Genomic DNA, 22,987 nt, shown 5'->3' with positions numbered 1-22,987 from the left:
CCCTGCTGTAGTCTGTAAGCGGGGCTGCCTCCTCTAACTGTGGGGGAGCAGCCCAGCAGGTTAATAAAACTTACTTGATTGACTTCAGGTCTTTTCGTCCTTTCGGCTGACCTTACAGCTCCTGGTTTTCCGGAGCAGGCCCTGTCGGCTTCCTGTACTCAGTGGGTCCTTCCTGCTGCTTTTTTTTTTTTTTTTTTTTTTTTTTTTTTTTTTTGAGACGGAATTTCGCTCTTGTTGCCCAGGCTGGAATGCAATGGCACGATCTCAGCTAATTGCAACCTCCGCTTTCCGGTTTCAAGCGATTCTCCTGCCTCAGCCTCCCGGGTAGCTGCGATTACAGGCGCCCACCACCACTCCCGGCTAATTTTTGTATTTTTAGTAGAAATGGGGTTTCACCATGTTGGCCAGGCTGGTCTCGAACTCCTGATCTCGTGATCCGCCGGCCTCGGCCTCTCAAAGTGCTGGGATTACAGGCGTGAGCCACCGCGCCCAGCCGCCTCCTGCTTCTTTTTCCGGAACACCGGTCACATGAGTGTGCATGGAATTCCAGACTCCGTGTTCAGTGAAGCCATCCCTCCACCTTGGAGCTGGAGAGACTCCCAGGTCACAATGGAACAGGTAGGAGGCCCTGATGTCCTCCAGAGATCAGGAATTTAAGATGAGGCTATTGGTCCCATGGCCAAGGCTTCCTACACCTTACTTCTTCTCAGGCTACTCCTTTTCAGCCAAGAAAATAAAAACATGCCTTAAAGGGAACAAAATTATTAAATGCAGGGAAAAACTGGAGTAAACCACTTTTTTTTTCTTTTTTTTGAGACGGAGTCTGGCTCTGTCGCCCAGGCTGGAGTGCAGTGGCACGATCTCAGCTCATTGCAACCTCTGCCTCCCAGGTTCAAGAGACTCTCTTGCCTCAGCCTCCCGAGTCTGAGTAGCTGGAACTACAGGCATGTGCCACTATGCCCGGCCAATTTTTTTTTTTTTTTTTTTTTGTATTTTTAGTAGAGACGGGGTTTCACCGTGTTAGCCAGGATGGTCTCGATCTCCTGAACTCGTGATCTGCCCGCCTTGGCCTCCCAAAGTGCTGGGATTACAGGCATGAGCCACCGTGCCCGGCCTGGAGTAAACATTCTATAAAGGTATTGCTACCAGAAAGGGGTCCAGTCCCAGACTCCAAGAGCAGAAGCTTGGACCTTGTATGGGAAAGAATTAATATTGGAGAAAAAACTGAAAAAGTAAGTATATCGAACTGTATCATGGGACAGAAACATGTCATTCCTATTTTTACTGAAGATTATCTTATTTGATACTATGTGATTATTAAGTCCTATTACATTTCCTTTCTGCTTTTACGAAGTCATGTATCTTAAGAATATGCAGCCGGGCACGGTGGCTCACGCCTGTAATCCCAGCACTCTGGGAGGCCCAGGCAGGCGGATCATGAGGTCAGGAGTAGGAGACCAGCCTGCCCAACATGGTGAAACACCGTCTCTACTAAAATTACAAAAATTAGCCGGGTATGGTGGCGCATGCCTGTAATCCTAGCTACTAAGAAGGCTGAGGCAGGAGAATTGCTTGAACCCAGGAGGCGGAGGTTGCAGTGAGCCAAGATCACAGCATTGCGCCTGGGCGACAGAGCATGACTCCATCTCAAAAACAAAAAAAAAAAAACAAAAAAACAGGGCCGGGCCCGGTGGTTCACGCCTGTAATCCCAGCACTTTGGGAGTCCGAGGCGGGTGGATCACGAGGTCAGGAGTTCAAGACTCGTCAAGACTCAGCCTGGCCAAGAAGGTGAAACCCTGTCTCTACTAAAAATACAAAAAATTAGCTGAGTGCAGTGGCAGGCGCCTGTAATCCCAGCTACTCGGGAGGCTGAGGCAGGAGAATCGCTTGAACTCGGAGGGCAGAGGTTGCAGTGAGCTGAGATCACGCCACTGCACTCCAGCCTCCAGCCTGACAACAGAGTGAGACTCTGTCTCAAAAAAAAAAAAAAAAAAAAAAAATGCAGTGGGTGGCCGCAGCGGGTGACACCTGTAGCACTTTGGGAAGTCGAGGCAGGCAGATCTCTTGAGGCCAGGACAGGAGTTCCAGACCAGCCTGGCCAACATGGTGAAACCCTGTCTCTCCTAAAAATACAAAAATGAGCAGGCATGGTGGTTCATGCCTGTAATTCCAGCTACTAAGGAGGCTGAGGCAGGAGAATCGTTTGAACCCAAGAGGCAGAGGTTGCAGTGAGCCTAGATTGCAACACTGCACTCCAGCTTGGGCAAGAGTGAGACTCCGTCCCAAGAAAACAAAACAAGACTAGGACCGGGCACTGTGGCTCACACCTGTAATCCTAGCACTTTGGGAGACTGAGGCGGCCAGATCATTAGAGGCCATGAGTTTGAGACCAGACTGGCCAACATGGCGAAACCCGTCTCTACTAAAAACACAAAACATTAGACTGGGAGCGCTGGCTCACACCTGTAATCCTAGCACTTTGGGAGACCAAAGTGGGCGGATCACAAGGTCAGGAGTTCGAGACCAACCCGGCCAACATAGTGAAACCCCCATCTCTACTGAAAATACAAAAAATTAGCCAGGCATAGTGGCATGCGCCTGTAGTCCCAGCTACCCAGGAGGCTGAGGCAGGAGAACCGCTGGAACCCAGGAGGCGTAGGTTGCAGTGAGCTGAGATCGCACCACCGCACTCCAGCCTGGGCAACAGAGTGAGACTCCGTCTAAAAAAAAAAGTACAAAAATTAGCCGGAGCGGTGGCATGCGCCTGTAATCCCAGTTACTTGGGAGGCTGAAATGGGAGAATCGATTGAACGTGGAAAGTGGAGTTTGCAGTGAGCGGACATCGCGCCACTGCACTCCAGCCTGGGCGACAGAGTGAGACTTCATCTCGAAAAATTAAAAAAAGAATATGCAACAATATAAGCTACAAAATTTAAATACCCAATAAATTTTAAGTTTAAATAAATTTGCTGTATCAGAGGACAAAAAGAAACATAAAATATTGTTACTGTTTGTCACACATACTGTTTAATCCTACTAATTGGTAGTTAAGTAGTCCTATTGTGGTTTTGTTCAAATAGCATTTATGCAACAGTACAGTTAATAATATAGAACTATATAATTTCTTTTTTTTTTTTTTTTGAGACAGAGTCTCGCTCTGTCGCCCACGCTGGAGTGCAGTGGCGCGATCTCGGCTCACTGCAAGCTCCGCCTCCCAGGTTCAGGCCATTCTCCTGCCTCAGCCTCCCGAGTAGCTGGGACTACAGGCGCCTGCAACCACGCCCGGCTAATTTTTTGTATTTTTAGTAGAGACGGGGTTTCACTGTGTTAGCCGGGACGGTCTCGATCTCCTGACCTCGTGATCCGCCCGCCTCGGCCTCCCAAAGTGCTGGAATTACAGGGGTGAGCCACCGCGCCCGGCCTAGAAGTATATAATTTCAAGTAAACACCAGTTTTTCATTTTTTATGTTAAAGTGGTAATTTCTTTTTTTTTTTTTTTTTTTTTTGGAGACAGAGTCTCGCTCTGTCGCCCAGGCTGGAGGGCAGTGGCGCAATCTCCGCTCACTGCAAGCTCTGCCTCTCCGGTTCGCGCCATTCTCCTGCCTCAGGCTCCGGAGTAGCTGGGACTACAGGCGCCCGCCACCACGCCCGGAGAATTTTTTTTTTTTTTTTTTTTTTGTATTTTTAGTGGAGACGGGGTTTCACCGCGTTAGCCAGGATGGTCTCGATCTCCTGACCTCGTGATCCGCCTGCCTCGGCCTCCCAAAGTGCTGGGATTACAGGCGTGAGCCACCGCGCCCGGCCTAAAGTGGTTTTTGTAATTCATTTTTCTTTTTTGAGACAGTCTTGCTCTGTTGGCCAGGCTGAAGTGCAGTGGAGCAATCTTGGCTCACTGCAACCTCCGTCTCCCGGGCTCAAGCAATTCTCCTGCCTCATCCTCCCGAGTAGCTGGGATTACAGGCATGTGCCACCACGCCCGGCTAATTTTTGTATTTTTAGTGGAGACGTGGTTTCACCATGTTGGGTCTTGAACTCCTGACCTCAGGTGATCCGCCCGCCTCGCCTCCCAAAGTGTTGGGATTACAGGCGTGAGCCACCGCGCCCGGCTAGTATTTGTAATTCTTATCTATCACATTAAGGCTCTTGTCCGGTGTGGTTGTGTTCCGGGTCGGTCCCCGACCCCGCCCCTCACAAGCCCCGCCCCCGCACCGGGCCCCGCCTCCTGAACTCCGGAGCTCCCGACCCCGCCTCCGCAGGGTCTAGGCTTCGCCCCTGGTGACAGGTGGTGCTGGTGTAGTCAAGGAGGAGGGATCGCTTTTTTTGGTTCAGGTTGTCATGGTGGCGCCCAGCCCGCCTTGCCGGCCTTGTCTTTTCCGGTCTCAGTCTGGCGTGGCAGCGGAGGCAGGCACCGTTAGGTCTTCCAGTCTCTCTCTGTCATGGCGACGCCCAGCCTCTTCTTCCGGCCACAGCCTGTCATGGCGGCACCCGAAGTAGTCCCTGCCGGGGCCAGCCTGTTCTGTTGCCCTGGCTCTTTCTAGTCCAGGCTGCCATGGCGGCGCTCAGGGCTTACCGGAAGTAAAACTTCGGAAGTGAGGCGTTCCTCTGCCCGGAAGTGAGCGCGGCGCTAGGAAAGATGGCGGCAGCGGCGGCGGTGGGCAACGCGATGCCCTGCGGGGCCCGGCCTTGCGGGGCCCGGCCTGACGGGCAGCCCAAGCCCGGGCCGCAGCCGCGCGCGCTCCTTGCCGCCGGGCCGGCGCTCATAGCGAACGGTGACGAGCTGGTGGCTGCCGTGTGGCCGTACCGGCGGTTGGCGCTGTTGCGGCGCCTCACGGTGCTGCCATTCGCCGGGCTGCTTTACCCGGCCTGGTTGGGTGCCGCAGCCGCTGGCTGCTGGGGCTGGGGCAGCAGTTGGGTGCAGATCCCCGAAGCCGCGCTGCTCGTGCTTGCCACCATCTGCCTCGCGCACGCGCTCACTGTCCTCTCGGGGCATTGGTCTGTGCACGCGCATTGCGCGCTCACCTGCACCCCGGTAAGTGTGTACGCGCGAGCCCGACCCCCAGCACGGTCGAGCCTCGCCGTGGGTCCCAGCTGCGGCCTTCCTGTCGGTCACCATCGCGACCTGGGCCACTCATCTGCCTGGCCTGGGTTCCCAGGGGCACCCTCTTGACTTTGGCGCAGGCTTAATCATGACCCCGCTGCTGACTTGCTGTGCATGCCTGGTGCGGGTTATTTCCTTTTTCTGAAGTCCTCCCTGTTATGGTCATTTAGATTCAGTGATGTAATAACTTGTAAAAGGCTTAGCGCAGGGCCCAGCATACGTCGCCCAGGTCAGGTAGGAGTTGTTTATACTAGTTCCCATATTAGCGACTACTCTTGTTCTGGAAACGGCCCTACCTTCCATCTCATCTGTCTCCTACCTTGGTTTTCAAAGTGTAAGGCGAGACCACTGGGATAGGTTTCCCCCATCTATGAAGCTTAGTTGGTTCTTAGACTGAACCAAGTCTTGCTGTCCAGTGCTTAGTGGTCTTCCATACTGTGATGGAAAGGAGCATGAAATGCAGTTAATTACAGTGTTGAAGAGAGGCAGAGGTGTTTATGAGCGAGTCATTTACATGATGTCTTTCCGCAAAATGAGGGTGGTGATACTGAGTTCTGCTGGGGATACAACAGCAAGCAAGGTCGCGCTCCTGACCCACAGTTTAGAGTTCTGAGTGACCAAGTGTTGTCGGAGGAGTTGGTGACTGTGAGCTTCCCTGGGCCTGAAGCAGTGACTGTGCCATCTCTCTCTGGGCCTGCCTCAGGTGACACCAGCAGGTTTGGAGCCATGGACACTGAGGTATATCAGGAAGCTTCTCCTCTGATTCCAGGAGTGTGTTTGCCTCAAGAAGAGGAAAAGGGAACAGCATCAAGGGCTACAGAAAGACAGAAGCCCCCCACCCTGGCTGGCTCTGAATGTGGGTAGAATCCTCATTCTCCTCTCCTGAGAGACAACCTGTTCTGTCCTTCAAAAAGACTTATCTATCCCAGGGGAGAAGCTCAACTTGGTAGCTTTGAGGTAGTACAATGAAAGACACCAATGAGGGACAAAATAAAGGAGGGGTTAAGGGGACTGTGGCACCGCTCAAACTTCAGCTGCCTTTTGACCTGCAGCTAAGCAGCTTAGCTCTTAACTTCCTCTCCAGGGATGGAGAAGTGGGAGGAGCTGAACAGCCATCAGCCAGGAGAGGTGGATCTGGGTTTGATTCAGATCTCAGAAAGGGCCGCTTCTGCTCTCTGAGTTTCAGTTTCCCCCTTCTGTAAACTGAGAACCGTAACTAACACCTACTGGGTGCCATCTTGAGAAGCGGAGATGATATCTGCAGAGTGCCCGCCCTGGGGCCATCACAGCGTATAGCCTCTTGTACCTTTCTTCCGTGACGTCATGTTTGTAGTTATGTGATTGTTGTTATTTGCTGCCTGCTTTGGAGGCCCATGAACCACCCGTGCGGTGGCGCTTTGTTTCTGCGGGTCATCATTGTGCTCCCCCCATCTCCATGCAGCTCGTCTCCATGCAGCTCGATCTAGCAGAGCCGCAGAGGGATGGATGTGGCTCACGGGATCCAGGGAGCAATGAACGAGTTCCATTCAGCATTTCTGTGTCTTAGGTGCTGGGGAAACAGCAGTGAACAAAACAGGCAAATCCCCCTGCCTTTGTGGTGGTACTGGGAGGGAGAACTCATGGTCAGCAGTTGATGCTAAACAGAGATGACATCTAACATCAGGACAGGATGGGACATTGCCGGGAACTTTACATGGGGCAGCCAGGGAGGGGCTCCTGAGAAGGTGATGTTTCAGCAAAAGCCTGAGGCAGCAAGGGAGCTGTGTGACTGTGTATTCCGGGCAGAGAAAACAGCACATGCCAAGGCCCTTTGCTGAGGCACGATCGAGCCCCATGTGCGTGTGGAGCTGTGGAGTGTAGTGAGCAGGGTTGGTGGAAGAGGCAGAGCTGAGCAGGAGGCCAGGGGGCCTGTGATGGGGCGGGGGCTTGGCTCACGTGAATTGAGGACGTACTGGGTGGGTGCCTGGCAGCGTTCTTCCTATTTGAGTTCATGTCACCTTCAGCAGAGCAGAGCCCTGGGCATTAGGTGCTGTCTGTGCACCCAGCTTCCCAGCTTTTTTTGTTGTTGTTTTTGTTTTTGTTTTTTGGGGGGTTTTTTTGTTTGTTTGTTTGTTTTTGAGATGGAGTCTGGCTCTGTTGCCCAGGCTGGAGTGCAGTGGCACAATCTCGGCTCACTGCAACCTCCGCCTCCCAGGTTCAAGTGATTGTTCTGCCTCAGCCTCCCGAGTAGCTGAGACTACAGGTGCCTGCCACCATGCCCAGCTAATTTTTATATTTTTAGTAGAGACGGGGTTTCACCATATTGGCCAGGCTGGTCTCAAACTCCTGACCTCGTGATCCCCCCTGCCTCAGCCTCCCAAAGTGCTGGGATTACAGGTGTGAGCCACTGCACCCAGCCTTTTTATTTTGAGACAGAGTACTGCCCTGTCGCCCAGGCTGGAGTGCAGTGGTGCAATCTCGGCTCACTGCAAGCTCTGCCTCCTGGGTGCACGCCATTCTCCTGCCTCAGCCTCCCAAGTAGCTGGGACTACAGACGCCTGCCACCACGCCCAGCTAATTTTTTGTGTTTTTAGTAGAGATGGGGTTTCACCGTGTTAGCCAGGATGGTCTCAATCTCCTGACGTCGTGATCCGCCCACCTCGGCCTCCCAAAGTGCTGGGATTACAGGTGCGAGCCACTGTGCCTGGCTGGTTTTTTTTTTTTTAATTGAGATAGGATCTCACTCTACCACCCAGGCTGGAGTGCAGTGTTGCAATCTCAGTTCACTGCAACCTCCGCCTCCCAGTTCAAGGGATTCTCCTGCCTCAGCCTCCTAAGTAGCTGGTATTACAGGTGTGCACCACCATGTCCGGCTCATTTGTGTATTTTTAGTTGAGACAGGGTTTCGCCACATTGGCCAGGCTGATCTCAAACTCCTGATCTCAAGTGATCCGCCCACCTTGGCCTCCCAAAGTGCTGGGATTATGGGTGTGAGTCACCGTGCCCAGCCTTGTGCTCCCAGCTTTAAGTGTGGCACCAGAGGCACAGCAAGATGGTCTCCTTTGTCCTGATGACAGACGAGGGAGTGACAGAGGCAGCACCAGAGCCCAGTGGCATTTCAGAATATACCCATAGAGCTGCTGCACCCAAAACCTCCCGGGGGGGTCTTGGAACTGTAGGTTGAGAAGAGCTAAGCCACAATGCTTTCTTTGTCTCTGTCAGGAGTACGACCCCAGCAAAGCGACCTTTGTGAAGGTGGTGCCAACCCCCAACAATGGCTCCACGGAGCTCGTGGCCCTGCACCGCAATGAGGTAGGGACTGCCTGCTGGGCTCCTGGAGGAGGGGCTTGAGTGGGATTCCCAGGCGCTGACACCCCAAGGTCAGGGGCCTCTGTGGCAAACACACCTTCTACCGCAGGGCGAAGACGGGCTTGAGGTGCTGTCCTTCGAATTCCAGAAGATCAAGTATTCCTACGATGCCCTGGAGAAGAAGCAGTTTCTCCCCGTGGCCTTTCCTGTGGGAAACGCCTTCTCATACTATCAGAGCAACAGAGGCTTCCAGGAAGACTCAGAGATCCGAGCAGCTGAGAAGAAATTTGGGAGCAACAAGTGAGTCCTTGATTTGCCTGTAGCACCTTTGCCTTTCTGTCCTGCTCCCCTCCTGATTCAGGGTGCCTAGGAAGCGGGACAGAGGCATCTGCCCTTTTATTTATTTATTTACTATTATTTTATTTTTTATTTTTGAGACTGAGTCTTGCTCTGTCACCCAGGCGGGAGTGCAGTGACACGATCTCAGCTCACCCCAACCTCCGCCTCCCCGGTTCAAGTGATTCTCCTGCCTCAGCCTGCCAAGCAGCTGGGAATACAGGCTCCCCCCACCACGCCTGGCTAATTTTTGTATTTTTAGTAGAGATGGGGGTTTCACCATGTTGGCCAGGCTGGTCTTGAACTCCTGACCTCAGGTGATCCTCCCATGTTGGCCTCCCAAAGTGCTGGGATTACAGGCGTGAGCCACCGCACCCGGCCAAATCTGCCCTTTTAGCCAAATGTCCTAGATGACTGTGATGCCGCTTGAGCAACATGCTCTAAGTCCAGTCTCCCCTGAACTTGCCTGCTGGCAGGAACCCCAGAGGGTCTGCAGCTGGAAGCCCGTGCCCTGGGGTGTGAGACCTTGAGTGTAAGGTTCTTCACAGGAGTCTAGCCTGTGGCCCCTCCTCAGCAACAGCTTCATTTTAAATTCTTTTAAAATGTTTATTTGTGTAGAGATGGGGTCTCGGCGTGTTGCCCAGGCTTGTCTCAAACTCCTGGCCTCAAGCAGTCCTCCTAAATCAACATCCCAAAGTGCTGGGATTACAGGCATGAGTCACTGCACCCAACCTAAACATTTCATTCCTCACTGTTTCGAGTCTACGCATCTCAGCGCTTCAGAATGGTGATGGAAGACCGTGACCATGTCTGCCCTTTTGTACTGAGTACAATGGCCAATGTGCGGTGCACACCCTCTCCCTTCATCTTCACCAAAACTGCAAATGCTGACACGTGGCTGGGAGCCGGAGAACTGGGCTCCAAACCCCATCATGGCCTTGTTACGATGGTCCTCAACCCAGAAACCCACAGAACACCTAGGGAGCTCTTTCCTGACTTAATCACTGTTCAGAGATTACAAATATGTTGACTACAACTATCAATCTAATACAAGGATTTATAAGAAACATTTAGCGACTTCCCCTACCCCAAGGTTGGCCAGTCACATTAATGGCCTGTGGCAACTACGTTCCCTTTCATGCTGTTCTTACTCACGCAAAGGTACCCAGCAAGATACAAGGGAAGGGCTTATTGTTTGATAGCAGTGGGGTTGCTCTTTGGTTTCCTCTTCTCACATCCCGTACATAAGACGTCCATGCAGTTAAAGGGCAGAGCGAGAATGACCCTCGTTGACATGACTGGTGCCCTGATCAGATTGGACTATGGCACAGAGTACTGCAGAACACACCCTTAGGCCCAAGTCCTTGCATTCTCAAGCCTTTTTTTTGTTTTTGTTTTTGTTTTTGTTTTTGTTTTGGAGACAGGGTCTTACTCTGTTAACCAGGCTAGAGTGCAGTGGCGTGATCATGGCTCACTGCAGCCTTGAACTCCTGGGCTCAAGCATTCATCCTGCCTCAGCCTCCCAAATAGCTGGGACCACAGGCACACACCACCACCCCCAGCTAATTTTTAAATTTTTTGTAAAGAGAAGGTCTTGCTGTGTTGCCCAGGCTAGTCTCTGACTCCTGGGCTCAAGCACTCCTCCTGCCTCGGCCTCCCAAAATGCTGGGATTACAGGCGTGAACCACCCTACTCGACCCATTCTGGGGCTTTAATTCAGGAATCATAGAAAATCTCAGCTTTGGTGGGGCTGGGTCTCAGTGTCTTCTAATGTCTGTAGCTTCAGGGCCTCCATCCTTCAATCAGAGGTTCCTTCTCTACTTGCTGTGTCACTCGACCAGATGACGGGCTCTCGTCTGACACCAGCCCCAGGCTGCCAGGAAGAGCATATTGCAGATTCAGGAGCTTCATCTGTTTTATGCAGAGCCGAGGGCTGTGGGCGGGCAGCATGTCTACCCCAGGCTCAGCCAGGATGAGGGAGAGCCACTGTCAAATGGATCCTCCTATCTAGAAGCTCGCCAGGGCTCCCGACGCCCACATATGGCTCTTGGTTTCTTGAGAGCGGCCTGCCATGCTCAGGTTGGAGGGGTCAGGGTGGAGACTCCATACCCCAGAGGCCTTGCCCTGGGAACAGGATGGGGCCTGGTCTCTTGCAGGGCCGAGATGGTGGTGCCTGACTTCTCGGAGCTTTTCAAGGAGAGAGCCACAGCCCCCTTCTTTGTATTTCAGGTAAAGCAGCAGCTCTGGCCCATCTCCCCATTTCCTCCCTTGGGGCTTTCCTAACCGGATCAAGCCTGCCCACCACTTCTAAACCTGGAAGCCTCTCCCCACCCTCACATGTCAGATCCGGTGGGTGGAAGGGGCTCATGGGAACAGGGCGGGTAGGGCAAGGACAGACAGGCTGGTATCCCACAGGTGTTCTGTGTGGGGCTCTGGTGCCTGGATGAGTACTGGTACTACAGTGTCTTCACGCTATCCATGCTGGTGGCGTTCGAGGCCTCGCTGGTGCAGCAGCAGATGCGGAACATGTCGGAGATCCGGAAGATGGGCAACAAGCCCCACATGATCCAGGTGTGGCTACCAGGGAGACCCAGGTTGGGGGTGCAGCACAGGTGCGGCTTCTGTGCTGACACCCATGCCCCGCCCAGGTCTACCGAAGCCGCAAGTGGAGGCCCATTGCCAGTGATGAGATCGTACCAGGGGACATCGTCTCCATCGGTGAGGCCGGGTTCCGCTCAGTCCCAGTGGGAGCCCCAGCCTCAGGGCCTCTGGCCAACCCTCCTGCCTCTGCCCTGCAGGCCGCTCCCCACAGGAGAACCTGGTGCCATGTGATGTGCTTCTGCTGCGAGGCCGCTGCATCGTAGACGAGGCCATGCTCACGGGGGAGTCCGTGCCACAGATGAAGGTACTTGGTGGAGGATGGGGATCCTCAAGCTGTTCAGGAGGAAACAGGCCAGGAGGTGGAGGCCCAGCGGGTGGCGGGGATCCCCCTCAGGCACAGGCGGAGGAGGCAGTGTGGGCACAGATGAGCTCTGTGGACTGGGGAGCCGGGTGGTGGGGGCGAGGAAGGAGGTGAGAGAGCCAAGGGCATCCAGGGTACATTGGTGCCCTGGGATGTCAGACCAAGGTGGGCTGGGAGCAGCCCAGAGGGGTGAGTCCCAGACGAGGCCAAGTGCAGGCCCCAGAGAGCAGGCACTGTGAGTGCAATGGGGAGAAGACAGGATGGGGTGAGGGTGAGGATCCGGGAGCTGGGTGGGATGTATTGGTCGGGTGGGGAGCCCCCTGGCTCATTCCAGCGTCAAGGTCCAGCTGTCCAGGAACTCAGATGGAGAAGGAAGCAAGGTAGGCCTGGCCATCCAGATTCACGATCTTCCTCCCCAGGAGCCCATCGAAGACCTCAGCCCAGACCGGGTGCTGGACCTCCAGGCTGATTCCCGGCTGCACGTCATCTTCGGGGGCACCAAGGTGGTGCAGCACATCCCCCCACAGAAAGCCACCACGGGCCTGAAGCGTAGGTGCCTCATGGACGTCTGGGGGTATCTGGGCTTCCACCCCCTTTGCCCGTCTGCTTGATCATGAGGGAGTCAGGACGAGGAGACAGGCATGACGGTGACTCTGCTTCTCTCCCCAGCGGTTGACAGCGGGTGCGTGGCCTACGTCCTGCGGACCGGATTCAACACATCCCAGGTGCGGGGCCAGGTCTGGGGAGGGCGGGCCCCAGGGCAGTTGGACAGCCAAGGTATCAGCCCTTTCCGACCCCAGAACATCTGCCCCACGGGCTGACTCTGGCAGCACGGCCCTGGACCTGGGCCAGGGTGCAGAGGCCACCCCAAGACCAGGCCCACGCTTCCAGGCCTGAGCTGCTGGAGGGAGTCCAGACAGCAGAAAGGCTGTTCCTTCATTCCTCCAGGGCAAGCTGCTGCGCACCATCCTCTTCGGGGTCAAGAGGGTGACTGCGAACAACCTGGAGACCTTCATCTTCATCCTCTTCCTCCTGGTGTTTGCCATCGCTGCAGCTGCCTATGTATGGATTGAAGGTAAGCGCCATGGCCTCTGTGGTCCCCTGCGCCCACCCTCCGAGGCTCCAGGCTGGCAGGCCCTGTCTCCACAGGTACCAAGGACCCCAGCCGGAACCGCTACAAGCTGTTTCTGGAGTGCACCCTGATCCTCACCTCGGTCGTGCCTCCTGAGCTGCCCATCGAGCTGTCCCTGGCCGTCAACACCTCCCTCATCGCCCTAGCCAAGCTCTGTGAGTGTGTCAAATGGGATGGGGTGCCGAGTGGGCTGGGGCCAAGCAGGACCCCTGACCTCACTCCCGCCTCTAGACATGTACTGCACAGAGCCCTTCCGGATCCCCTTTGCTGGCAAGGTCGAGGTGTGCTGCTTTGACAAGACGGGGACGTTGACCAGTGACAGCCTGGTGGTGCGCGGTGTGGCCGGGCTGAGGTAAGCGTCAGGGGCCCTGCAGCAAAGGTCACCCAGATGGGGTTTCTGGGAAGTCGAGAGACAGGTGGCCCATCCACCCCAAGCCCTTGCAGTGAGGGCCCGTCAGAGGCCCTGCCTCAGGGGTTCATTTCCAGGGGCTCCCCACAAAGTCCTGGGTGTCAGCCATGGTAGCGGCACGGGGGCTCAGCTCAGGCCTGGAACATCCCACACCAGCCATGCACCACATGACCCCCGGGCACAATGCCTGGCTTCTGGGGGCATCTGTGAAGCAGGTGCGGGTCTCATAAAGACCCAGTTGGCGCCCAAGCCACCCCAGTGACAAGCACGGAATGAATGGCCTTGGGAGTCCTTCCGCTGGTGGAGATGCAGCTTCGCCCTACCCGCCTGCACTCTGTAACCAGCTGTTCCCCGACCTTGCAGAGACGGGAAGGAGGTGACCCCAGTGTCCAGCATCCCTGTAGAAACACACCGGGCCCTGGCCTCGTGCCACTCGCTCATGCAGCTGGACGACGGCACCCTCGTGGGTGACCCTCTAGAGAAGGCCATGCTGACGGCCGTGGACTGGACGCTGACCAAAGGTGAGGGGCTGGGGCCTCAGGCCCAGCAAGGGGGAGCCACTGGCTCTCACAACCCTAGGCAGGTGGGCTGCACCCCTCAGAGGATCTTGGGGACAGGCAGGCCTACAGCTCTGATGCTCCCCGAGGTGGGTGGCCAGAGGCTCACTTTAGACCCAGGATAGGCCACGTCCTTGGGTGTCCCTCTGGGTTGGAATCTGCCCTGCCCTGGCCGAAGCCACAGTGCCAGGGTCCTCCAAGCCCAAGTCTTCCAGCTCTGGACCAACACCTGCTCTAGCCCAGAGCCCCGATCAGGCCCTGGGGGAGGCAGGAGGGAGGTGGGGGAGGCCGGGGTGAGAGGTAGGGGCTTGGCTGCCTCTTTGGAGCAAAGCCCCTCAGGACTCGTACTTATTTGTTTCCAGATGAGAAAGTATTCCCCCGAAGTATTAAAACTCAGGGGCTGAAAATTCACCAGCGCTTTCATTTTGCCAGTGCCCTGAAGCGAATGTCCGTGCTTGCCTCGTATGAGAAGCTGGGCTCCACCGACCTCTGCTACATCGCGGCCGTGAAGGGGGCCCCCGAAACTCTGCACTCCATGGTGAGCTGGCCCCAGCCTGGGGCAAGGGGTGGGGGCGCGGGGCAGCCCGTGACATCCCCCTGCATTCCCTGCAGTTCTCCCAGTGCCCGCCTGACTACCACCACATCCACACCGAGATCTCCCGGGAAGGAGCCCGCGTCCTGGCGCTGGGGTACAAGGAGCTGGGACACCTCACTCACCAGCAGGTACGGGCCCAGGCTCCCCCTACCTTCACCATGTGCCTGGCCCGTCAGCTCCTCCCTGAGTCACCTCCTGTGTCCCACAGTGCCAGGTTGAATGGTTGTGATTTTGTCCTCCTTGCCCCGCCTCCAGCTTCTACCTTTGGAGACTCCAAATGGCACTCAGTCTGTCCACTGCTGTGGGGACCCACCCAGTCCTGGCTCACGCAGAGCACACGCAGGGCTTACCTGTCCCAGTCCTGGTGTGTCCCTAGCTCTACTCTTTTGCCCTGGTCTTGGGCAGGGCTAGGTGGCATCCTCAGCCCTCTCACCCATCCATCCTCCACAAAGCCCACCCTCCGCCTCCACCACCGGCACATCTGCCGCTTGGCTTCTTCCTGGGCTCTCGTTCTTTCTGCTTGCACCCTACAGCTGCGGATCCTTCCAGAATTTAGCCTCGGGTTGCAGTGCTGTGTGCAGAGCCCAGGCCACAGCTCACAGCCTGCGTGCTCTGCCCCGTTCCTGCACCTGGAGCCCCCTTCCCAGTGACACAGGTCCTCATCGCCTTCATAGTGGCCACTTCTGAGGCCTTTCCACCCTCTCTGGATTCCATTCTCACCTCCTCTCTCATGGCACTCAGCACTCCGATTTCTGTGACTTTCTTGATCATGCGTCTCCCCTGGTGCAGTGTGAGCTCCCTAAGGCCAGGGGTCTGTGCCCAGTCTGTGGTATGTGGTGGAGCCCCAGTGAGTAAGAGTTCATGGCTAAACTCCAACATTATTGGGAGAGTCCCTACTTCATTGACTTGGAAGCTGAGCCACAAAGGACTCTGTGATGTGCCCATGTCCGCAAGCAGGACATAGAGCCACATTCGGGGGACCCAGACCCCCCAGTCACTGCCAGATCCCACCCCTCAAGCGTGCCTGGTACCCTCCTGGCATTTCTCCCCTCCCAACCCTCGCATGTGCCCACTACGGGAACAGGGCCTTCCATTGTCCCCTTGGCTCCCAGCGCATGGTCAGAGCTCAGGAAATGCAGAGTGTGGGCAGAGGGAGGGACAGATGGTGAGGGTGCCCCTGTCTGTCCACAGGCCCGGGAGGTCAAGCGGGAGGCCCTGGAGTGCAGCCTCAAGTTCGTCGGCTTCATTGTGGTCTCCTGCCCGCTCAAGGCTGACTCCAAGGCCGTGATCCGGGAGATCCAGAATGCGTCCCACCGGGTATGGGACGGTGCTCGGCTCCACCCTCTGCATGGGAAATAGAGGCGAGGAGATGACAATTACAGCTTCGTGGTAGGGGTGGGCACCCAAGTCTCACAGGCTGCATGTTTTAGCTGAGCAAGATCATAGCTCAGGTGCTAACGTTGCCACTGGCCCAAGGACACTCTGGGACCCGCCTGTGCTGACTCCTCTCTCCTCCACAGACCACTCCCTTCACTCCCCGCATCATGGGAAGATGGGGGCACTTCTCTCCACTTCCCTGTTCCACCGCCATCCTGGAGAGAAGGAAGCTGAGGCTGGGGAGTTGGGTGGGGGGCACTGTCTGCCTGTCCTGGTGGCTTCTGGTGGCTTGTGTTTTCTATTTTGGGACTTAGGGTGTCTTTTAGGGTGTAAGGGGTGAGTGAGCCGTCTCAGAGGATGATGGCCCTGGGTCACATGGGTGATGTGATTAGTCCCCACCAAGCCCAGAGGTCATGGTCCCGTCCTCCTCTTTGCTGAAATATTACCCCCATGGGCAGCTACCAAGCCAAAAGGGTCCACCTCAGGGGCAGGTTGTTCATTTGTATTGCAAATCCAAGCTAAGGGTGTCTTCGGAAGGACACACATACACGTGTCATTTGTGTAAAATGACCTGGGTGGGGGTGGATTGTGGCCCTTGGAAGCCCATTCAGCATCTCGGTTAGAGGCCCAGCATCTCCCACTGTGGCCTACCTTAGAAGGAGACTTGGCAGCCTTGTCTCTGGCCTAGAGCTTGGCCCCAGGGTGCCCTGCTGAGCCTCTGCCCCTCTTTACCCAAGGTGGTCATGATCACGGGAGACAACCCGCTCACTGCATGCCACGTGGCCCAGGAGCTGCACTTCATTGAAAAGGCCCACACGCTGATCCTGCAGCCTCCTTCTGAGAAAGGTGAGGCCCTAGCCTGGCCCACAGTGGGGAAGGGGGACCCTGAGTCCAAGAACAGCTCCCATCGCAACAGCCCACCTGTGTACCAGGCCTCAGCAGCACAGTGTCTTCAAATGCCTGGCACCACTAATCACAGCCCTGGCCCACTGGGCACCTCGGACAGCATGTGAGCGTTCACTGGGTCACAGGTCCCAGGATGTGCGGCATGTAGGTGTTTATTTACCATAATGAGGCGATAGTCTGACTGCCAGCTCGGGTTTCCTGTGCACTCATGGGCAGATACTGCTCCTACCACGCTTACTCCCCATCCTCAGTGTCATCCTCATTTCATACCCTCTTTGGCCCGGCAAGCTGCCCATGTACCGAGTGCTCCCTTCCCGAGCACAGGGACTGCTGGCATCCTCAGCCACAGTTGATGGCACAGTTTGCCCAGTGCTCAGCCTGACCAGACCCCAGGCGGAGCGCTCCGTGCGTGTTACTGCGTTGGTCCCTCCACCCCATCCTGCACCACACGGAGTGGCTTGCCTTCCCCACACCACGGAGGAGGAAGCTGGCTGGGTCAGCTCTCGGGGCCCCTGCTTTGTAGAGAAGGGACAGAGGCTCAGAAGTGAACCCACTTGCCCAGGTCACTTCCAATCCATGGCTAAGGATTGGAATCCAGACAGCCTGATTCCAGAGCTCAAGGCTCCATCCTCTCCCCGGTGACCTCTTTGAGCAATGCCCTGGATTCAGATTGATGAAGAGGCAGACATAGAGACCCAGCCCCTCCCAGCTAGAGGTGTGGGGCTTACCAGATACCTGCCCCAGAGCTAGAGGTGAAGCCCCTGTGGGCGCACACAGTTCAGGACCTGCATGAGTGTTGACAGGGCCCTAAGAAGAACCACATGGAGCAGTGTTGCCACAGGGCTGCTGGCAGCAAACATTCACAGGTCTGGGCCAGAGCGGCTTCCGGAACCTCCAGGCCACCTCTCAGAGGACTCGGTCCCTGCCCTCCCTCTGTTCTATTGGTCGCAGGCCTCCCCCTGTCCCAGCCCCAGCTACCGGGGTCTTCCAGGGCCTGGGGATTGTGGGCAGGTGGCATGGAGCGGATGAGCAGGACTGTTGATTGACAAGCGAAGCTGGTCTAGCAACAGCTGCAGCACAAGCCAGGTGGAAGTGTGCTGCCCTTCAGCTTGAGACGGTCCAGGGTGAGCAGGCAGTGCCAGGAGGGCTGGCGGGCCGCCCTTGGCCATCCTCAGCGCCCAGCATCCAAGCCAGGGCCAGCCAGCAAGAAAGGGGAAGTGGAGCAAGAAGATGTTGAGAACTCAGGGGCCCTGTCAGAGTTGGGAGGGGGCCCAGCCCCGAGAAAACAGGATTTCAGAGAGGCCACGGGCGCAGGGATAAATGAGGTGAGGGCCTGGTGTGGGGTTTCCCAAGGAGAGCGCAATAGCCCCCTTCTGTGTGTTTCAGGTTAGGGGGCCTTGCATGAGGTGGGGGCATGGCTTAGCTGGGGTCAGACTGCCCAGGTTCTAATCTGGCTGTGTCCCGGGCTCTCAGGCAAGTAGCTCAGGCCCCAGGCTCTTGGTTCCACCCTGTGCACCTGAGGGACATTCTTTGTGGAGTCCCCAGAGAAGGGCTGGGGGTCACCTGGGTGGGTAGGGAGGTGCGGGCTCCAGAGAGGAGAGACTGGCTGGTGCTGGGGTCCGAGTGGAGGGAGGGTGCTTCTGAGCCCGGTCAGCCAAGCCCCCAGCCCTAACCCTAGGTGCTGCCCGCAGGCCGGCAGTGCGAGTGGCGCTCCATTGACGGCAGCATCGTGCTGCCCCTGGCCCGGGGCTCCCCAAAGGCACTGGCCCTGGAGTACGCACTGTGCCTCACAGGCGACGGCTTGGCCCACCTGCAGGCCACCGACCCCCAGCAGCTGCTCCGCCTCATCCCCCATGTGCAGGTGTTCGCCCGTGTGGCCCCCAAGCAGAAGGTATGTGCACAGCCCTAGGGGTCAGGGGCACAGAGGTAGGCACACAGACCCTGCTCAGCCTGTCTCCGCCCATACAGGAGTTTGTCATCACCAGCCTGAAGGAGCTGGGCTACGTGACCCTCATGTGTGGGGATGGCACCAACGACGTGGGCGCCCTGAAGCATGCTGACGTGGGTGAGTGCTGTGGGCTAGGGTATTTCGTTTGTGGACGAGGTGTTGAGGACATGTCACTGAGCTAGAAAGACAGACCTGGCCCTTGGTGACAGCCACGGGGGCACTAATTCCTGTGAGGATGGGAGGGGGCGGCAAGGTCAGGGGCTTTGAGGGCAGGAAGGGATGCGAATATCCCAGGAACAGAGCAGGGCGGAGGCCAGAGGCCAGGAGAGAGGCAACAAGTTGGGAGAGTGACTCAGAAAACCCAGAGCTGAAGCCATGAAGATGGTTCATAGCCCCAGATCTCTGTCAAAAGCACACAGATGGCTGAGCACTGTGGCTCCTGCCTGGAATCCCAGTGCTTTGGGAGGCTGAGGCGGGAGGATCACTTGAGTCTGGGAGTTCAAGGCAGTGGTGTGATCCACTCTAACCTAAGTGACAGTGCAAGACCCTGTCTTTTTTTTTTTTTTTTGACGGAGCCTTGCTCTGTCGCCCAGGCTGGAGTACAATGGCGCGATCTGGGCTCACTGCAACCTCCATCTCCCGGGTTCAAGCGATTCTCCTGCCTCAGCCTCCCAAATAGCTGGGATTACAGGCACGTGCCACCATGCCTGGCTAATTTTTGTATTTTTAGTAGAGATGGGGTTTCACCATGTTGGCCAGGCTGGTCTCCAACTCCTGACTTCAGGTGATGCGCCTGCGTTGGCCTCCCAAAGTGCTGGGATTACAGGTGTGAGCCACCTCACCTGGCCTTTTTTTCTTTCTTTTTTTTTTTGCAAGAACACAGGTGTTAAATTGAATTTTAAAGATCAATCTTATGTTGGTTTTTTTGCTTTTCCAATATTTATCTGCTTTTATCTACTAAAGCATTTATTGAGTGTTGTTTGCCTCCTAGAATCATGCTCCTTGGCTATTTCTTTTGAAATCAGTTTATGTTGTTTTGTTTTGTTTTATTTTGAGACTTTCTCGCTCTGTCGCCCAGGCTGGAGTGCGGTGGTGTGATCTCATCTCACTGCAACCTCCGCCTTCCGGGTTTAAGCGATTCTCCTGCCTCAGCCTCCCGAGTAGCTGGAATTACAGGCACATGCCACCACCCCTGGCTAATTTTTGTATTTTTAGTAGAGACGGGGTTTCGCCGTATCAGCCAGGCTGGTCTCAAACTCCTGACCTCAGGTGATCCGCCCACCTCAGCCTTCCAAAGTGCTGAGATAACAGGTGTGAGCCACTGCGCTCGGCCAAAATCAGTTTAGTTTTGACCTATCTCGTGTTGTGTGTTTTTTCATTTCATTTGTTGTGGGGGTTTATTGTTGGTGGTTTGTTTTCTTAAAGTAGTTTGTAGAAAGCAACACGGGCACTCTCTGAGGTCTCCTTAGGGTGTCAGGTGAAATGGGGAAGTCTGGGAACTGTCCTCACGGGAGCCAGCTGGGGGACTTCAGGACCAGTGGCTCTGAAGCCAGCAATCTTCCCCTCCGTGGAGCCTGCTCCTCCGGGTCTGACACCCTCCTGCCCCCCAGGTGTGGCGCTCTTGGCCAATGCCCCTGAGCGAGTTGTCGAGCGGCGACGGCGGCCCCGGGACAGCCCAACTCTGAGCAACAGTGGCATCAGAGCCACCTCCAGGACAGCCAAGCAGCGGTCGGGGCTCCCTTCCTCCGAGGAGCAGCCAACCTCCCAGAGGGTGAGTCCCAAGAGGGGAGGTGCTGCACCCCATCCTGGCCAGGGCTGACAGCCTGCTGTCTACCCTGCAGGACCGCCTGAGCCAGGTGCTGCGAGACCTCGAGGACGAGAGTACGCCCATTGTGAAACTGGGGGATGCCAGCATCGCAGCACCCTTCACCTCCAAGCTCTCATCCATCCAGTGCAGTGAGTTGCCTGCCCCCGCTCCCCCTCCCTTCGTTCCCCCCTTGGCACCCCTACCCACACCCACACCTGCCTCCCCACCACCCTGCAGTCTGCCACGTGATCAAGCAGGGCCGCTGCACGCTGGTGACCACACTACAGATGTTCAAGATCCTGGCGCTCAATGCCCTCATCCTGGCCTACAGCCAGAGCGTCCTCTACCTGGAGGGAGTCAAGTTCAGTGACTTCCAGGCCACCCTACAGGGGCTGCTGCTGGCCGGCTGCTTCCTCTTCATCTCCCGTTCCAAGGTGGGCCCCAGAGGTGCTGGAAGGCCAGGGATGCATGGGCCTGCCAGGGCCAGGCTGATATAGGCACGGGAATTGTCATCCCCAAGTTACAGGACCCAGGGCCCCAGAGATGGGGGCTGTAGCTGGGATGGCTCAGGAAATGCTGGCAGGGCAGGTGCGGACTGAGGCTCCCAGACCCCTCCAGGTGGTACAGCTTGGCGTCCACACCTGTCCACAGGTAGGGGTCCCAGGGGTGGGCCCCACAGAGCCCCACAAGCAAGGAACAATCATCAAGAAGGTAAAAAAACAACTAAGTGGGTCATAGGCTACACAGGACAGGCTGGTGGACAGCTGGGGAGGCCTGTGCGACACCGACACTCAGGCCAAGGCGTAAAGAACCAGGGGGGCCAGCGGCCAGGGACTGGACACAAAGGCCCCAAACAGGCATGGGCTGACGCAGGGAGGCCCCGGTGGCTGGAGGGGGTGGGAGATTGGCTGGGCGGGACTGTGCCTGTCCCGTGGGCTCCAGGGAGGGCAGGATCTGCTTCATGATTCTCAGGCCCCTGTGGCTGCCATGGGGAGCCTGGATGGCGGAGCCAGGGCCAGGGAGGCAGCCCTGGGCTCAGGGGTGAGAGGCAGGCAGGGCTCCGGGGACTGGTGCTGACCCATGGAATTCCCCAGGATTTGGTGGCGGCTCTACACAAGGTCTCCCGGGAGGCAGGGGATGTTACTGCCTGCTATGTGGGCAGGGTGGCCCCAAGTGAGCCAGATCCTGACTCCCCCACCCGCCTTGCTGCTGCAGCCCCTCAAGACCCTCTCCCGAGAACGGCCCCTGCCCAACATCTTCAACCTGTACACCATCCTCACCGTCATGCTCCAGTTCTTTGTGCACTTCCTGAGCCTTGTCTACCTGTACCGTGAGGCCCAGGCCCGGAGCCCCGAGAAGTAAGTGCTGCCTTGGAGGAGGTGATGTCCCTGCAGCTGAGAATAGCAGGAGGATGACTCCACAGACATCAGCAGGAGAGGCTGGGGGTTGTCCAGGGTGTCCAGGGAGGGGCACTAGGCCAGGCAGAGCCCTAGCTCTGTGCCAGGGCAGCAGGAAGCCACACAGTGTGTGTGAGCCGGAGCAGGAGAGGGGGCCCTGACTCCCATGTGTCCTTGCAGGCAGGAGCAGTTCGTGGACTTGTACAAGGAGTTTGAGCCAAGCCTGGTCAACAGCACCGTCTACATCATGGCCATGGCCATGCAGATGGCCACCTTCGCCATCAATTACAAAGTAAGGCCTGGGCCCTGCCCAAACATTCACTGTCTGCCCACCCAGCCCCACCCCATGAAGCCATCTGTCCCTCATCCCCACAGGGCCCGCCCTTCATGGAGAGCCTGCCCGAGAACAAGCCCCTGGTGTGGAGTCTGGCAGTTTCACTCCTGGCCATCATTGGCCTGCTCCTCGGCTCCTCGCCCGACTTCAACAGCCAGTTTGGCCTCGTGGACATCCCTGTGGAGGTCAGTGGCCCTGTGGAGGTGACCCTGGGGCTCAGCTTGATGGGTCCCTCCTATGGCAGTGACCCTGAGCTGGGCTGCAGGTCTCCAGCTCACCATCCCTCCCTGCCCCGACAGTTCAAGCTGGTCATTGCCCAGGTCCTGCTCCTGGACTTCTGCCTGGCGCTCCTGGCCGACCGCGTCCTGCAGTTCTTCCTGGGGACCCCGAAGCTGAAAGTGCCTTCCTGAGATGGCAGTGCTGGTACCCACTGCCCACCCTGGCTGCCGCTGGGCGGGAACCCCACCAGGGCCCCGGGAGGGAACCCTGCCCCCAACCCCCCACAGCAAGGCTGTACAGTCTCGCCCTTGGAAGACTGAGCTGGGACCCCCACAGCCATCCGCTGGCTTGGCCAGCAGAACCAGCCCCAAGCCAGCACCTTTGGTAAATAAAGCAGCATCTGAGATTTTAAAAAGCCCTGCCTCCACCTCGTCTGTGCCACACGGTGTTTGCTGGGGGCTCGGGGACAGAGGGTCACTGAGGAAGGTCCCAGCACCCTCCCCACAGGCGTGTGATGTTGGTGAAACCCTCTGGCACTTTCAGCACTTGAACATGGACTTGTCCCTGCCCAGATAATTCAGTGCATATTTTCTAGTTTAACAAGCACCCCCATATTTCTGA

At 56.7% G+C, this 22,987-nt stretch overlaps 1 protein-coding gene across 8 annotated transcripts; it reads left to right on the top strand.

The window, feature by feature from the left end:
- The first annotated feature begins 462 nt into the window (after positions 1-462).
- ATP13A1 (ATPase 13A1) lies at positions 463-22,781 on the top strand. 8 transcript variants are annotated; one of them, XM_054672843.2, is made up of 27 exons: positions 4,282-5,030; positions 5,803-5,955; positions 8,301-8,390; positions 8,497-8,687; positions 10,880-10,952; positions 11,139-11,294; positions 11,372-11,441; positions 11,522-11,628; positions 12,105-12,234; positions 12,355-12,410; positions 12,634-12,760; positions 12,835-12,972; positions 13,049-13,169; positions 13,590-13,747; positions 14,146-14,321; positions 14,396-14,506; positions 15,570-15,695; positions 16,493-16,601; positions 18,353-18,552; positions 18,630-18,726; positions 20,220-20,380; positions 20,451-20,565; positions 20,654-20,850; positions 21,632-21,774; positions 21,994-22,105; positions 22,189-22,332; positions 22,447-22,781. In XM_054672843.2, exons 5-27 carry the CDS (start codon positions 10,887-10,889, stop codon positions 22,555-22,557), a joined length of 2,931 nt encoding a protein of 976 aa, XP_054528818.1. In that variant the 5' UTR covers positions 4,282-5,030; positions 5,803-5,955; positions 8,301-8,390; positions 8,497-8,687; positions 10,880-10,886; the 3' UTR covers positions 22,558-22,781. The 8 variants fall into 8 exon arrangements, with proteins under 8 accessions (XP_024207534.1, XP_003316269.1, XP_024207533.1 ...); XM_003316221.7 differs by lacking the exon at positions 5,803-5,955 and having other exon boundaries at positions 4,158-5,030; XM_024351765.3 differs by lacking the exon at positions 5,803-5,955 and having other exon boundaries at positions 4,158-5,030; positions 8,464-8,687.
- The last annotated feature ends 206 nt before the right edge of the window (positions 22,782-22,987 follow it).

Source organism: Pan troglodytes, chromosome 20 (assembly GCF_028858775.2).
Source record: "Pan troglodytes isolate AG18354 chromosome 20, NHGRI_mPanTro3-v2.0_pri, whole genome shotgun sequence".
Taxonomy (NCBI): domain Eukaryota; kingdom Metazoa; phylum Chordata; class Mammalia; order Primates; family Hominidae; genus Pan; species Pan troglodytes.
The sequence above is the reverse complement of the archived record's forward strand: the minus strand, read 5'-3'. Positions and strand labels throughout refer to the sequence as shown.

Bases quoted from the DNA above. Each gene is read 5' to 3' on its own strand.
- ATP13A1 (XM_024351764.3), top strand. From the start codon at position 4,635: ATGGCGGCAGCGGCGGCGGTGGGCAACGCGATGCCCTGCGGGGCCCGG. The intron at 12,761-12,834 runs GTAAGCGCCATG...CTGTCTCCACAG, and splicing joins TGCCTATGTATGGATTGAAG to GTACCAAGGACCCCAGCCGG. The intron at 14,322-14,395 runs GTGAGCTGGCCC...CATTCCCTGCAG, and splicing joins CCGAAACTCTGCACTCCATG to TTCTCCCAGTGCCCGCCTGA.